This window comes from Mycteria americana, chromosome 1 (assembly GCF_035582795.1).
Source record: "Mycteria americana isolate JAX WOST 10 ecotype Jacksonville Zoo and Gardens chromosome 1, USCA_MyAme_1.0, whole genome shotgun sequence".
Lineage (NCBI taxonomy): Eukaryota > Metazoa > Chordata > Aves > Ciconiiformes > Ciconiidae > Mycteria > Mycteria americana.
The window spans coordinates 151,497,639-151,515,135 of record NC_134365.1 but is presented as its reverse complement, the minus strand read 5'-3'; the positions used below and the strand labels follow the sequence as shown (position 1 = coordinate 151,515,135).

Here is a 17,497-nt window from a genome sequence, read left to right as displayed (position 1 = left end):
AAAAATGGTGATTTAGAGTAATTTGCCATTGGGCAATGGCACGCATGAATACTTCCGTCATCAGGATGCAGTGTTTTCCTAGCAAATCTTGCTGGATTAACTGCTGCTCCAATGGAAAGGTGATTGATTTTGTGATTGGAAAAAGTGATTTTGGTTGGAAAATTCCAACAAAAAAATAGCTTTACATTAACATAAAACCAGACCTTTTTCCCCCAGAAAAACTTGTATGAAAAGAATTCCACTGCATGAGTGGCCATTAAGAGTGAATAGAGACAGACACAGCCATGGCTGAACTGCTAAGCCCTTTGAAACTCAGTATTTACACCCACTTATTTTCAGGACTGGCTTAAGTACCAGTTTAGTAATGGCAGACAGTTTCAGCTGTAAGCTAATGAGAAAAGCTAGACTAAGGCAAGCCCATAAGAGAGGATGCAGTTCAGCTGGCTGGATAGCAACAGAATCAGGTAAAGCATGAAGCATAAGTGGAAAAAAAAAAAACAGTACTCCCACAGACACACAAGAAATGATGAGATATACATGTGTTAAGCAGGTGAAACAAAGTCCTAGAAAAGGAGAAAACCAAAGGACAATTGTGCCTAGAATGGGACGGGAATAAGAAGCCAGTGACAGAGACAGGGAAGGTGCAGACCCAATTCATGAATCTTTCTGATCCTTCTGGCATATGAAAAACTGGACCTCCATGTCTCACAAAACAGAAAGCATGCCAGGACATAGTTGGCACGGGCAGGATTTCAAGTAAGGCATGGATAAATGGGAGTAATGTCCCAGACATGGTGTCAACAGCTACAAACAAGGGGCATTGGGGGTGTTAATGGAATTTGCAGATTGCTGTCCTCAGGTCAGCACCACAAACCCAGTGCAGCTAGTTAATGATTAGAAATTACTGCCTCCAGATGGCTGTCCTATCTCATCTGTAGCCTGGGAGAAATGTATTGGCAGTCTCAGGGCAGTTCCAACTGGATGGGCACATGCAAAAGATAAGCACCAACCGGGTCCTGTGCCATCTCAACGATTTGCCCATTCTCTCCCTGGGAACATGCTGGGACACCCCACATCGGCCCTTTTCCCCCTCCTGTCCAACGACATTTCTGCAGATGAGGAAAACCTCCAGTTTCAGTTTACAGAAGTAACAGAATTCAAAGACACAGAAACTAAAGAGATCAGGTAGTAAAATCCCTTGAGCAAATATGCTACCATTACACATGACTCTGGTGTAGTAAGACTACCGTAGTTTCTAAATCTAAAGTTTAGAGAATTACATAAATGCATCAGCACTCCTTGACTTCCACCTATTAGCAAACTGTAATAACCAGATACAAAGAGATATAATGAGCGGCATGCAAACAATCATTTATCAATTTTATCAACTCATCATTTGTCAAGTAACTTACCACAGTTATAGCATCATTCAGCAAAGACTCTCCAAACACCAGGATGTAAAGCTGCTCATTGACATGAATATTTTCAAAAACGGCTAACACCGCCACAGGATCCACAGCTGAAATGAGGCTGCCAAAGAGCAAATTCTGCAGCAATGTGATATCAGTCAAACCAAATGCACTGATCTGGCAAATTCCGTAAAGTGAAATTCCAATGCCGATGGCGTTCCAGAGCGTGCCCACCACGGCATACCAGAATATGGTACCAAAGTTCTCAAAGAAAAGGCGAGTTGGCATAAAATATCCAGCGTCGAGTACAATGGGTGGTAAAAGATACAAGAAAAAAACATCACTGTTCATTACAGGTGGGGACTTCTCCTCTGCTCCAAAAATAATCCCACCAAGAAGCAATCCAACCAGAATGAGGAGACAACTTTCAGGTACTATTGAGGGCAACTTGTGATAGAGATGAAAGCCTTCAAAGGAAATTCAAACAAAGGAAAGTAAAATGGTTATTTGTACAGAATCCAAAAGATTATTCTGGATTCTGTTATCTTAGTTTCTATAGTAAATAAACAGCAATTGCAGGGCAATTTCATTTTCGTTGCAAAGACTGAACTGGACTACCGTAACAGGTCAAGGCAAATTTGTCAGCTAGGGTAGTTAATTCAGTTAAATTGGTGGAGAGTCACTTTAATAGCTAGATGTTCCAGTGAATAGCTAGGCTGGCTGGAGCGACTGTGTGCAAGGGTTCTGTTTGTGAACGTGTGGGGATTTTCGTAACGTGGAATCCTCCAGAAACACAATGCAAACACTTTTCTAGGGCAAATTACATCTAGATAGAGAAAAAAAAGTCATACTAACCACCCCTTCCTCCATGCACAGCTTCACAAAGGAGTTTAAGGAGTACATTCATTTCATTTTTAGAAGTCTTTTAGAGTCTCAAAGCTAGGGAGGGGAACTAGCACGTGACCTGCACCCAGGCACCCACGGCCACTTCCTCAGCCACCACGAGGAAGCATTTACAGACGTATTACTATTCCATTTTAGCGGAGCCTCCAAATTAATTTCACAATAACCAACGTGTTTTCCATAAACTGACAATAAGTTGTAGCCTGTATTATTATGCTCGTTCTTCTGTATCATATGAATTGCGGTAGTGTCGGGAGTGTCTCGTAAAGATCTGTGCAAAGTACTGAAAAAATGAATAAAAAAAGGGTCTGAATGAGGAATTAATGGTTGAATGTTCCTTAGCCTACTAAAACTCTCCAAGCCATGCAGTTTTGATTTAAAGATTCCCATTACTTGCATAAGGTGACTGTTTTAAGGATGATTTTGGTAATGAATGGGAAAAGTTTTGAAGGAACTTACTCTGGCCAATCTAATGGAACGATCAACCTTATGCACCAAGGTCACATTCCAGGTCCTGGCGATGCCAATCTTTTCCAGGCTCCTCCTTATCTATATTTGGCCCACATAATTATATAGAAAACTATCCACACCCACAAGATCCCACAATTCCTGCCTAACTAAAAAGCATTTAAATTATTTTAAATGAGAGCTGCACGGAAACACTGGGTGTGGTAATAACGGGCGTCTATTTCAGTAAAACTATTTCAGTAAAAATCACACCTGTAGTCGAAACAGTTAAACTGGTGTAAGCTTGGTATAGTTCACATCCAGTTCCCAATTTCAGGCTTCTGTATCTTGTAACACCTATTTTGTTAATTCTCCTTTCATTATAGATGTTTTCCAGGTAAAAGAAAGCCCGAACTTATAAGTAGGAAAAATAAATGGTTAAGAAGGACCAAGGGGAAAACTGTTTTAACCTACAGATTTTTACGTACATATTCTATAACTATTAAAGCTCTTTTTTAAAGTAAGCAGCTCAAGCTGCATTTTTTTCCTTTCTGGATGAATACAGACTGCTTTTTAATATTTAGAAACACAGCCTATGTGACTCATTAGAAGGACTGCCAAATTCACTGTCATTATTCAAAACTGGAATCACCAATATCCTATATTGGCAGAACAGGTAATGACCCTGGAAACACAAGAATTTGCGGTTGGAGACTTCACTCTTCACCTTTCAGCCACTTCCACATAAACATTTTATGGTTTGTCTTAGTTTCTGCAGTGGCAGGACGCCAAAATTTCCAATACAGTGATTGAAGTTTCCCCTAAGTAAGTAGACTTTGCTAAAAGAAAAGGTTTTTTAAGCCCTTCAAAAGTATCTTAAATCATTTTCTCAATAAAAATTGAAGAGGAGGGAATATTTGTAAATGCAGCTTTTAAGGAAAACAAAAAACATCCCAGCCAGTTGTAATGCAATAGCAACAAAATGTCTATTGTGAATATAAAAATAAAAATATTTTTCTTTTCTTCTTTACAAGTCACTCTTTGGAAAGTTCATACCCTCTCATAGCTTTTGGGACTCCAACTCATCCTTAAAGGTAATGGAAAGGCTCCCACTAAAGTTAAATGCGCTTTTTATCCATGTAAACAGCATCAAAACTCCTAAAAGACTGCCTGCCTCCATGAAAGACATTCAAAGGTGATCAGGGAGAGGTGGTGGTTCCCCATTTAAGGGCAGAGAGCTAGCATTTAGGATCCAGTGCACATGAATTCAGGTGCAGGTGCCCTGCAGGATGAGGGACATCTTCCCTGCTCTGAAGGATCCACAGCCACAGGGTCAGGAGGGCCCTGGGAGCAGATCCCCTGCAGTACATGAATACTCACACTGTTATGCTGAACCCAGGATCACAGCTACTTTCTCCCCCTCTGACCCTGTTCTTGGGCTCCTGACTATGCAGTCACCCAACTTGGACAGCACAGGAGATGTTTACCCTCAGGCCATTGGGCATTAAGACACTTGCCTAAAGTGCAAGTTCAGTATTCTTCAAGGTAAAAGTCCTTAGAGTCCTGGTTTCCTACTTCTTGGGTGAAATCCAGTGCACTCTGATGCTGGAAATGCCACTGAGATGTGTACTTCTGATTATACGTGAGTTTTCCAAGGGCCCTCTGAACAGCTTAAACCTTTTTTTCAGGAGAGAAGTGTTGGAAGGATATCAGCTCAGTTCCCAGAAGCAGCACTTCTAATCGTGCATGTGTGATTAAACGTAGGATTAATGGGAATCTGGATGAGTTAGGCAATATTTTGAAGGTTTAGTAGCATAAGATTTAAGCAAAACTGGGAGGTAAGTAGACTAGTCTTACTGCCTAGAGACTGCAGCATACTTCAGGTGCACTGGGTCCCACCTAATATACTCATGGAGTCCATCGGCATGTTAGTAACATACCTCCTATATGGTATCACCACACAAGATAATAAATAAGTAGAGGTAGCCAGAAAATAACAATGCCGTTCAAGGCATATTCTTCTATGCTGGAATAAAAAGCACCAGGTTTCTAACGTCTTTGTGAAAATGTACCTTGTCAAAATGTTCAAGTTCTGCTTGACAACTTCAGGTTTTCCTTTCTCATGCTGTCTCGTTTGCGCTCTCTAAACCTAGCCTACAATCACACGATCGCAGCCAGGATCTGAGAAACCTTTCGGGTAAATCCCCTATAAAAATTAGCAAATGCTGGAACATTTCAGCTCCAGTGCAACTGGACTACTGTGAAAACACATTTGTTCAAAAAGGCTCCAGTTGGGCAATAAGCAGGTGCTGCAATAGAGTTTTCTTCGGGATCCTTCACACACTGTGAGGGCAGTTATTAAATCCGACCCTATCTTCTGAGCTCCTTGCAGCTGAAAAGAACTTAGGGCTCCGTTCATAAAGGTTTGCTACTCGGCAGTGCCAAGCGTAAGCATTCAGCGACTAGCCCCAGAAAGGAATTTGCGATGCCAGATTAAGCACCGAAGGTTCCTGGCCAGTGCATGAGTCTCGAGGAGGATTTCACGCTGCCTGGTGTGACAGGGGTGAGATGCCTGTGCTGCCCGGCAGGAAATACTGGGGAGAGGAATGCACCGGAGAGCCTCCTCTCTCACAGGGCCGCTCTCGGGGCTACAGGCAGTGAGACGGGCTGGAAAAGCCCTCTCCATCGCTTCGAACTGAGACACGTGGCCCACTCTCAGTAACGCAGTAGGACGTGGCAGAGCTGACATGTCTGTATCGCAGTGGTTAGAGAACTCTGCCCATCTGGGCTACCTTCAGTATGAAAGAAGGCACAAGCAAGTGAAAAATTTACGCTGTGGGAATGTGACTTAGGAGCGATGGGAGTCTGTCCTGGGAAGGTTTATCTGATGCACTCGCTGGATAAGGAAGCACAGACGGAGCTCCAGGAGCAAGAACTGGATGTTCCTAATTCCAGTCCCGGAGTCAGGGCACCTGCATAGGTGTGGTGGAGCTGAGCACTGCCACACCTAGGGCCTCTCCTGGATCCAGCCCTCGTTGCTGAGCGCACGCACACTTAGAACAGCAGAGGTAATGCCCTAGATTAGCCACGTGAGCTTTCGTTTGGTATAACTGAAGGGGGTTTAAAAATTATATGCCTTTTTCCTCATCTACGCTGTTTGCTTGTTTACTGTGCTGCAGTCAGCTTGGAAAATTAGTCGTCACTTTTTTTTTACTTTTTAGATGTGTATGCACTAGCAAAATATCACGACAGTCAGAATGTACAGTCCTACAGAAATGACATATTATTGTGTATATAAGTGTGTTTACATGTTTCAAATGGCTTCCCTGTAACCTTTAATAAAACAGAAACTTTTTCACTAGTCTTAGCTTATTCAAGAGTTCTTGCTGTATCTGAACTCAGAAGCCAGAGCAATTTTACAATACTCAACTGGCTGAGAGAAATTCTTTACCAAACTCCATATTTTCTGGCTATTACAGTTCATGATATACTTGAGCGTATCACATTTGAACTCTGTCCTGATTCTGCAAGTACCTAAATACATACTCAGGACTAAGCATGCATTTTTAATGCATTAAGATACATGCATCAAGATACAGGCATCCTTAATGGATGCGACGTACAATATTTCTGCAGAAAGTAATGAAGCCATAGCAAGTTGCTAGGGAAGAGGATCAGGCCCCCAACTACAATGCTAGCCATGGCAGGAGGTGAGTACAACTTTTTGGTTTTGCAGAATCTTAATTACCTGATCACCAACCGGAATGTGACACAGGCTATTAAATGTCACAAGCAGAAGTCAAAGTTTTAAGTTTTGTCAAAGCATTTTATCAGAATGAGTATGATCATAGTTGTTTATGGAAATCTGCGCTGCAAAATCAGAGCTCTGAATCAAACAACTGGAGTATGAGTAAACCTTTTTTTTTTGTTCCCACGGCTTTATTCCTTATGTTATCTTCTGGGTAAGAAGATACAAAGTTCATAATTTATAGAGATTTACTGATTTGTAAATCGCTCTCTAGTGCACCTTTACCTGACATTCTTGAGATTATGATCGTGTACTCATTCTTCTGTTTGGGACACAGAAAGCTAATTAAAGACATTATATAAAAGCTGCACAAAACACAGTGAAACTATGCAATACAAATATTTTCCACATGAGGGAAGAGGTGGCCTTTCTCACTCATTCAGTGCTGTCTTTTTCGTCTTTCTCGGGACCTAAGTGAATGGTGGGAAAGTGCAATGAGGCAGCTTACTCTCCCCTCATAAATATTTGCTTTCCATCGATCCGTTGTTCTGTTCTGCAACTGCCACTATACTCGGCGTTATTTTAAGAAAAAGAAGAGAGTGCTCAAATGACAGCAGGGCGATCGAGGAAGCGCCAGTCGCGCACCGGCTGAACCCTGGGTCTTACAGCCCTCGCAGCCCGGGGCTTACGCGCCGCTGCAGCGGGCTGGAGGTAATCGCTTTTCTCCTCCGCACCTTTCCCAGCCCAGGAAGCCCCGTCTTCTGCCAGCCACATCACGCCCGGGCATCCCGCCCCGCGAAGGAGCATCAGCCTCCGGCCGCTCCCGCACCCGCGCTCCCCCGCCGCCGGGCGCGGACGGCCCCAGCCCGGCTGCCCGCGGCGGCCCCGGGGGACGGGCGGGCAGAGGGAGGGAGGGTCGCCCGACGGCCCCGCTCACCGATCTTGGCGAGGGAGGCCAGCAGGATCCAGAGGGTGATCTCGAAGGGGATTTGCACGTGGGGGTAGTCCAGGGTGAAGACGTGGAGCCGCGTCTCCTCGAAGGCGGTGCCGCTGGGGCTCGGCGGGGTGCCGGTGCCCATCGCCGAGGCGCCGGGCGGCTGGCTCTCCGAGGTGGCCCGCGCCTCCGCCGCCACGGCCGCCAGCACCGCCAGCACCGGCACCAGCAGCAGCACCGGCAGCAGAGGCGCGGCGGGGCGCGGGGGGCCGCCGCGGCTGCCCATGGCGTCCCCGCTCCGGCCCGGCGCGCCGCTGCCCTACGGCCCCGCGCCGGCCGCCGCCACCATCCCGCCGCCGCGGGCACCTGCCGCCGCCGCGGCCCCGCCGGCTCCGCCTCCTCCCCGGTGACTGGGCGCGTCCCGGCCCGGCGCCGCCGGCCGGCCGCGGCGCCCCGCTGCCCCCGGGCCGCCCCCGGGCCGCCCCCGCGGGGCAAAGCCGCGGGCTGGCCCCGCCGCGGCCGGCCGCCGCCCCCGCCGCCCCCGGGCCCGGCCGGCCGCTGGCAGACGCCGCCGGAGCGCCCGGGCGGGGGCCGCAGCCCAGCCGCCGCCAGGTGCTCGGGCTGGGTGCGGGCCAGCCTGCCGCCGGCCGGCGGGGCTCCGGCGGGGCAGGGGGTCCAGCGGCAGGCACCGCCTCCTGCCCCCGTACCTCCGGAAAGGAGCGGGCCCGCAGAGGCAGGGGCAGAGCCGGCGTGTATCCTTCTGGCTCTCGCTTACTGCCGAAGAGGTTCGTATGCGGTCATATAAATGCGCATACGTGTATGTATTTGTATAGACTAATTCAGAGAGTTAGCACACTCTGTGTGGATACGTACACGCCTGTATGTACACATACGTACACACGTACATAGGTAGCCTCTATATACAGATATCTGAAGATGTCTTTTAGGTATACGTGTATAGAGGCTACCTGTGTATGTATGTATGTATATGTAGAAGTAATTTAGATATATGTATAGAGAGACTACCTGTGTATGTATACGTATATACATACGTCCGAACGTGTAGGTATACACATACAGATGAGCATATGTAGATATACTTTTAAAAAGTAGGTTTTGTATATGTATGTACATATGTATGTGTGTATAGGTACATAAATATCTTGCCATTACCACATACAGGAAAGGTGCTTCTACCAAATATATGAAAGACAGCATTCTGTTCCTGCTAATTCAGAGGTAAATTCTGTTAATTTAGAGAGGTAAAAGAACACACTCTGCATACATACCTGTATGTACGTTCATATATATGTACGTACATGCTATATAATATGTATTATATACTATATATTGTATAATATAGGACATATCTCGTATACAGTATAGTATATAATATATTCAATAGATAATATATAGTGTACGGCTGTGTATTATCTCTATGTTGCCCCCATCAAACACGTGATAGGCACAATTCTGTTCCTGTTAATTAAGAGATTTACATTCTGTTAATCCAGAGAGTTAAAAGAACACACTGTATAAACATATGAGTGTTCATACATATATTCTCATATCTGTGTATATAAATATATAACTAATAATATATTTACGCATGTGTGTATGTGTGTGTGAGTGTGTGTTGCCAGTATTTGCCAGTATTGAACATGTGATTGGCAAAATCCTGTTCCTGAAAGCATTGGGAGTTTGCCATGAACTTCAGCAGGGCTGCTATTCATCAGATACTCAGGGACGATCATCAGCTACTGCTGAGCACCAGCTCTCTGTATTTCTGAAAGAATGGAATCTCAGCCACGATTTGCTCATGACTTCACCACTTGTGAGTAAGACAGTATTCCAAAGCTCAAACTCATAAAATCTTTATAGCACACCGTTCTGCGTGCCTTTATAGCAAAGCATGTCTTTCTTGACTTCAAATAAAACTAAAGCAGGTAGTAAGAGCTCTTTTTTTTCCCTATATGGCAAGAAGTAACCCGTGGCTACCATTTCTGTAGGGAATTAAAGGTTGGAATCAATTAGCTGAGCATCTGTAGCTGTCATTTACCCCTGCAACCTGAGAACAGGGCACTAAGCCTACAGTTTTAATGACAAATTCAAACCCATGACACTAATAAAAGGTTTTTCTTTATTTTATCTAGAAGTCAGCCAGGACAACACGCTTGAATACCTAACCAGTGTATACACCATCTAACCCTCTAGCTGCATGTGATATCTTCATAGGTCTTTTTATTTGTTATATTAGATTCTCTGAAATAAGAGAAACACATAAATATTGCCAATTCTGAGGACATTTCCTTTACATGCAAAAGAAATAAAAAAGGAAAACGTTCTTTCATTCCTGAATCTCCTGGTCCCTGTCAGAAGACCATCCATAAGAGGAGACGTCTAACCCTCAGGTGAAGGAGATAGCATTATCTCTCACATGCAAATCAGACTGTATATCATAAATTTAATTCAGTCTAAAATCATAAGATCTGTAATTGTACTTGCATGTCTCACTTTATGACCTCCCCTGCAGACGAAGAAAGCCTTTCTGAAAAATATGATTATGAAAGTGTCAATACCTGCTCTCCTAAGAGCAGCGTTCCCGATCCTCTCTGATTATCTGACCTCTGCCTTCAGGATATTGCACTGCACTGAGAATTATCTTCAATAATGTCAATGAAAAAGCATTGGCAAGAGCAAGCTGGCCAAGGCTATTGGAAGTATAGTTATTTATATACTGTCCCATTGATGCTTTTCTGTAGTATCACCGCATAATCTGCCTCTATGCTGGGACTCATCTCCCCATTCAAGAGTCGTGACAGAAATATGCTGTAGAGCAGGGAACTGGACCACTGTCCGATGGCCCCGCAGGCTCGCCAGCCACCAGACCAGCGCTTGGAAATCATGAATGACTGGCTGAGGATTTTCCGTTTGCAACAAGAGGGGAAAGAAGGCTTTGGGTGGGAAAGTGCTGAGGTGTACAAAACTGGAGGAAGGTCCCTTCTCATGGAAAATGTCCTTCATTGCTGCCCTTTTCATTACAGGCAGTGAGGGATGACAGAGCCTGGCTGCTGCAGACCGGCAGAGACAGAGCGATGCTTTGGCACCCAGCTCATGCCTTTACAGTCACCAAGTTTCTCCCAGACACAGGAATATGGACCCTTCCCCAGGGCACCATCCACACGTTTGCCATTATTTGTCCTCTTACTTTCCTTCTTTCCAAAAACAAAAGGGCACACACAACAGTACTCCTTCTAGCTCTGACAGTGCTGTGGGTCTGGGTGCTAGGCTAATTTTTTTTTTTTTAATACTATAAAAATGAGAAGTTGGGAAATGGGAAGAAAAATAAAATGAGGGAAGACGTCATTAATCCTGAGGCTGGTGAATTACATGCCAGTAATAAAACGGGAAATAATACATTGACACAGACCCAAAAAAAATGGGAAAGCGAAGAAAACTGAAGTGAAGAGTAATTACTAGAGTTGATACTGTCTATTGTTACACTAAAATAATCTATCTTATGGATGGATTGTAAGATGAGAATATCCAACATTTGGATGGGAATTGCCTTTATGGGGATAGCATGATACAGGAGGGAAGTGGACCATATTTGACTTTGGAGCTTGTTGAAATAGATGCAGTGAAGCTCAGTAAGTATAAGGTGCTGAAGGTCTTGTGGAGTTTCTGTCGGTATTTGCAGCACGTGCTGCTTTTCCTTGCCACCAGCCCTGTGCAGCTGGTCCCATAGATGCTGAAGGGTTTCACCACTGGTGGAAGGTCTTGAAATCCAGGCAGAGATTTGCCTGAGAGAGCAGAGTGGGGTATGATATTCCCATCATCTCTGCTTCACCCAGGCTGTACGGGACAGCAGCAACAGCTTCACTCCCCTCCGCCACCGCTTGCACCGCGCCCAGCCCTGCCGGTATCTGCACAATAAGCAGCTCCTCCTGAAGGCATGGCCGGGGACATCGCTGTATGGAGAAAAATATTCCCGAGTCTCCGGGCTGCCCGGGGAGGAGAGGGAGGGGGTCCCCTCAGCCAGAGAGAGCAATAGAGGAGACGTGAAGGTGTGTCCCTGGCGCCACGGCGTCTCGTCATGGCTCTGCCCCTGACAGCTCAATGCATCTGCTCCCACTTCAGAACAATCTTCTGTCGGGTCACTCTGCACCATTTCAACGATAGCACAAACAGAAAGCACGTACGCCGCACTTGCCTGATTGCAACTGATCCACAGAGGACCTTCCTGCAATGCCCCCACCAATGCCTCATTGCCCGTGCTGTGCCGTGCCATCTGCACCCGAGCGTACTTTCATCTCTTTAATTCTGCTCACAGGCATTGTCTGTTTTACCAGATACAGTGCTAACAGCATTTCATGTGACAAAGTGCATGCTATTTTATACATCAAGATGGTAACTCGCGTAATTCAGTTTGTTTACCTTTTAATCCATTTATTGATTACTACTGGAAATTACTACCAGAGCAAGGAACTGCTCAGGCTACTCTCAGCATGCTGTTTGGGAAAGAGGCATTGGTAGTCACACCACGCAGCTTTGCAAGAGTTCGGGTGGTTCATACAGGTGTTATGACAGTTTAGTTTTACTTTTGCTTTAGTAGGCATTTGGACTTTTTCATTGTAGGCATGGCTTTGAGTTACAGGGTTGTATGTCATCCATTAATATTAATCCAGCTTTATATAATAGGAAAAGGTCTATCTTCATTGGTATTATCAAAATTCCGCTTTCACAAGGAAAAACAATATGCTGATTTGAACAAATAAGAATTTTCACTGTATCATAAATTTAGCTCAATTTTTAGGGATTCCCTAAAAATCATGAGGTCATATTTTCATACTTAATCTTCTGACCTCTCTTTGATGTCAAGGAAGCATTTCAGGAAAATGTTACTGTGACTATTTCAATAACTGGATCTCCTATGAGCAATGTTATAGGTGTTCTCTAGTAAATATGATCAAAAAATCAGAATGGTTGGGGGAAAAATCATAAATATATTAATAAATATTTGTCTGTAATTTTCATTGCTGTTTTAGTTTGACACACATTTTCAGCAGATTAAAAAAAAAGTTATATTCTACTGCTGAGATTTTAGTTGGATGGAAATTAACTCTGTGTAGAGGACCTTTTAGGTTGCATACTTCTTAAATTTTTCCTGACACAGTCCAGATAGCAGTATTGTAAAATCTGTGTTCCTGGTTCAGAAGAAAAGTATAAATTTCACCCTTCTTCCTAGCCACTTCTCTAAAACAAACAGAAAGATTTTCTCCAATTTTCCTCAAAAGTATAGTACAGGAGACTTAAACACAGACCATCTTGCTGAAACACATCAGTGTGTTACTAAAATAAATTTGTTAAAAATAGTATTTCCATTAGAACAAAGAAGGAAGTTTTGAGGTTACGTCAGGTAATAAGGTGGTTCTTTACATCTGCAGCTGCATGGGAATCACAGTCATGCAGGGAAAACCTGTGCCTGTGGTACCTGTCACTGGGATGTTCAAAGAGTTAAGGGAGAACAGGCACCAAAGAGATGGCACAGGTCTCTTTTACTTATTTAGAAATAGGTTTAGTGGAGATTTAAGGGTTATAAAATACAAACATGCTTGACTGAGAGTTGTTTTCTTTGGGGGAGGAGCTGATCGCTCACCTGCATGCATTATGTTAACAAACATTTCTCAAAATCTCTCTTCCATTAGGCGTTAGACTCTTTTTATGAGGTCTATGTCATCAGGGCCTTGAGCAGGTAACTCTGTCTCTAAATCCATTAATTAGTGAAAGAATATCTCAGCTATCGAGTGATTTAGTATATGAAATCAATAGTCCATTGAGGATGTGTTTTTCCACAGCCTTTTCCAGGGCTGCTTAGCAACTGTCCCCATAAACCAGGTCTACCAGAGGCATTATACCTTCTTAATATGGGCACTTTAATGGCAGCAATTTACTTGTGCAGGTCTGAACTTTGGTAAGCCATTTTAAGGCCCTTAGGATGTTAACTGTTGTGTCTGCACAACTCGGTTTTTAAATCGGAAAGGGTTGAGAAAGGGCAAAGGTACCAGCGCCCGCCTAATTTTCCAGTGGCAGGAGTAGCAGCCTACAGGACTACAGGTGTGGAGCATAAAGGAAGGAGCATAGTTATTTTTTTAACCTTCAAAAGCAGCCTCATGAATGGAGCAGCAGCGAAGCTGAGCGTGAGTTCATGACGCAGAGTGGAGATAGCCAGCACTGAATTCAGAGTGATAAATTCTGCTTTTTTGGGGTCCCCTGGGGCTGCACGCAGAGGCTGCCACACCGCAGCACCGGTCACAGTTATTCCAGCGTGAAGCCCCGAGGGAGCAACGTGCTGCTGCTTCTGCGGATTATGGGCAACCGCCTCCCCAGAGCCGGAGCTAATCTGGGTATCAGAGTAATTGCACCCATGTGAACACTCTCCTGAACGCTTCTCCTAAGGCCTTCCCCAGCCGGATGGTGTGTACACAGGCACTTCTGCTCACCATCAGTAAGTATCTCTAGCAGGTTCAGCCAGAAAGCTCTGGGAGAGCATTTTATGCCTCATAGCAAATAACGTAGAGGTTTTTGCAGTGCTGCAGGGCATCAGCATTAAATATCATCCCAAAGAACAAAAAAGGGACCAGCTGTCAGCCGCTGCAGGAGGGCTAAGTGATGTTTCTAGCTCCAGAGGGACACTTACGACCCAGGAAGGCTAATAACCCATGAAGTTAATTTTTGCCATTACTTGAAAGTAAAGTGCGCTTCTTCTGTTCATAAGACAGGCGAAATCGAGAGGAGCTGCCCAGAGGGGTCTTGTGCTGTTTTTCCTTTCTTTCATTACTTGTGTTCCAAGTGATCTGGGTATCACTGGAAAATGACGTTGTTGGGCACAGTTACTGGAAACCCAGAACCAAAGATGACAGACTGGTCTCCATCTCTTAAGGATTAGAACAATCTAATAGTTTAATAGCTAAGCAACGTGTTTAATGTTTAAACTGTAAATTCTCTCTTTAGCTCACTGCACCAGGACACTTAGTCGTTGAATGATTTCTGAGGCTGTGTCCCCACACTGGCTGTCAAAAGTAGCCACTGTTCTCAAGCCTAGCACCTGTCACTGCCATGAATACAGAAATACTAATTTAAATGTTTAACTTTTTGGGGAAAAAAAGTTAATGACTGAAAGAATGCCTCCAGTTTCAGCCTTACAATGGCATCATAACCGTCAACGAGAATTTTCCTTTGAAAGCACAGTTTGATAGGTTTATAAACATATTTTTAAATGCTTTCCTATGAGTTCAAGTGTTGGAGTTGGTCACTGAAGCGATTCCTTTAGTGCTATAGCCTCTATTTACAACTCTGGCAACCTTTAAAGCATAGAGGCATAACCTCTGTTTGCAAAGGGCAAGGTAAAGGCTGACCCAGTCCTAGAGTCCTGGGATGCCTTCTGCTAAGCTACATTTCCTACTCGCTCTTCGTCAGTAGATTAATGGCACAAGCATGTTGAATAAATGTTGCTTTCAAAAATGCTGAGGGGGTGGGGTTTTTTTCCTGAAGAAAATTTCATTTAAAAATGTTACAGTGTTTTTCAAGCAGTTCTGAAGCAAGCAAAAAATGTGTCCAGGCTTTGCTCTGGTTTGAATCAAATCAGCTGCCACCTTATTCGCAGAGTGTCCTACCTTGACCAGTTCCTCTGGCCCAGGAGCTTTCTTCTCTGTGCTTGCACTCAGCTCATAAGCACAGCCAAAAACCTGCTTCCCCTTTAACTGACACCAGCTGGTTTGTATAGGCATAGCAGGTTAGATTTAGGCCCTTGATAAGGGCTTTTCTAAGAGGACTCTTCAGGAGGGGTCTAGAAATGTCTGCTGGGGTGCCTTACAGAACATCATCCTGTAGTCAGTGATGCAGGTCAGTTTATAACCGGTAGCTGGAATTGCTATGTGTATGTGGGTAGTATAGGGAGCTGTTCATCCCGTGGCCCCTTTCTCACCTGCCCCTTTGTTTCTGACACCCTCTTGTCTCTCCCCTTTACACCAAGAACCCACCTGCAAAATATGAATACATGCACCCTGTGCTTGCTCAGTCAGGGCTGACCAGCACTGGTCATCACTGAGCCAAGAGGAACCATCCTTTAGCAATGGCAAAGAAAACTACCTTAGATCCTCCACAATCCTCAAAGCTGACTCTCCGTCTTGCATGATGCTATACGTATCCCACTGAAGCCAGGGAAGTGTTCCTGACAGCTGAAGCAGAAGCAGCCCCAATACAAAGAAGGCGTTTTGCAGTTTGGGTTGCACTAAAAGGTAGTTTGTGAATTGCTGCAGTGGTCAGCCAAAGAATTAACTGCCTGTATACTAACACTGTGTACACAGGGGTTAAGTAGTGAGCATATGTTATCGAGAAAAAGAAGAAACCTAGAGGAGGTGATATTTTCTATACACTATGTATAACTTTCTGTTGGGGTTCAGAAATACACATTGCAGGAGTTGATGAACTCTTACTTCTTTTCAGTGGCTTGAGTTTATGTTTTGCTTATCTCTCCCCAATTTTCTTTATTTCTTAATTCTCTTTATCTAGCCTACTCAGTGAAGTTAATTAGCCATTGCTTGCATCTCTTATGTCACCATATTTTCATTGCAGAAGGTTAATAAACCCTTGCAGAATCTTTAACTGCTGATCTCAGCTGCTTGGCTTTATGACCAGTAGACAGCTGGTGTGAACATAGGTTTTCCACTTGACTTGGTGGAAGTTTGGCTTTCAATTTTACACAGAGTGTTATATATGGCTTGTTTTCAATAAAAATTAGTCCAGTTCATTGTTGTTCCAAAGTCATGTGTAAAAATAAACCTTCCTCACCTGAAGGTCGCATAATACTGTCCTTGGGCAAGTTAGCACAGAACAATCAGGTAAGAAATTAATGAGAATCATTCATTCATTTAAGAACAAATATCATGGGAAAGTCCACCCTCCCCATTGCTGCATAAGGATGAAGCGTGTTTGGGAGAATATAGTCAGTGAGGCTGTGAGAGTTAAAAGGAAGCCTTTGGTTTGAAGTTCCCTGTAGGCACCATAAACATGGAGTCAAAAGGACTACGGCTGGTAAACTCTGCCTCTCCGCTCTGGAGATAAAGGGTATGACATTCAGCTGCACAGGAAACCCTCCCTAACCTGCTGCCCCGTCTTTAGGACTTCCTGCTGTGCTAGGTGGAATAGCATTAGTGCGTGGGGTTAACAGAATCTCAGCCTAAAATATTCAGTGTTGCAGTGATTAGAGCGAGCAGCAGCTAAGCATCAAGATCCTTTGTTTTATAGAAAGAGCTTTCTCTTGATCTCAGAGATGATATGGTTGAACCGCATGCTTCATTTAACCTTCCAAAAGAGTGTAAAGAAAAAAGTGCAATATTTTCATTATCAGAGTTTTCCAAATAAAAAATGAAAAGTAATAGGATGAATTAGTAATATTATAAAACTTTTCAAAGAATTTTAATGGCATTTTAAGTTGGGAAGATGGATACAGGACCTTTCAGGAATGAAAAATGTGGACACTTCATTGGAAAGCTTCCAGATGCGTGGAAGCTTTTGTTAACAAACTAATGGTTGCTGGCTGCTATAGAAACAAACCAGACACACTGGCATCATAAGGAAGATGGCAAATTTTCTTGGTCTCAGTGAAATGACTTCGGTTAACTTTAACGGCATTTGATAAACTTTTAAAATGCAAGATATACATAACTTATACCACTGGAAAGATCTGATGAGCCTTTTCAGTGGTCACACTCCTTTGGTGATCAGCAGTATCACTTTGACTCCCATACTCTCTGTATGTACCTATATTCTGGGTTTGATTATACTGTAATACTAATAGTTCAGTAGAGAAGAAATTTACTGATTCTGCATGGTCTAACAGCCAGCCTCTTTTCCTTTTATATATAGATATAGATATTTAATATCTATATCTATGCATTTACACATAAACACACACACACACACACACATATATGTGTATAATTTTATTTATATTTTATATATCCTCCATGTAATTAGCTCTGATCAACAGTC

At 43.9% G+C, this 17,497-nt stretch overlaps 1 protein-coding gene across 1 annotated transcript in view; it reads right to left on the bottom strand.

Moving 5' to 3' along the window:
• The window catches only part of SLC9A2 (solute carrier family 9 member A2), a 32,949-nt gene extending 25,222 nt beyond the window's left edge, over nucleotides 1-7,727 (bottom strand). The window contains exons 1-2 of the mRNA XM_075524738.1: nucleotides 7,445-7,727; nucleotides 1,413-1,876 (exon numbers count right to left, since the gene is read on the bottom strand). Coding sequence (XP_075380853.1) covers nucleotides 1,413-1,876; nucleotides 7,445-7,727 — 747 coding nt within the window. The remainder of the gene's footprint in view (nucleotides 1-1,412; nucleotides 1,877-7,444) is intronic.
• Nucleotides 7,728-17,497: the final 9,770 nt, after the last annotated feature.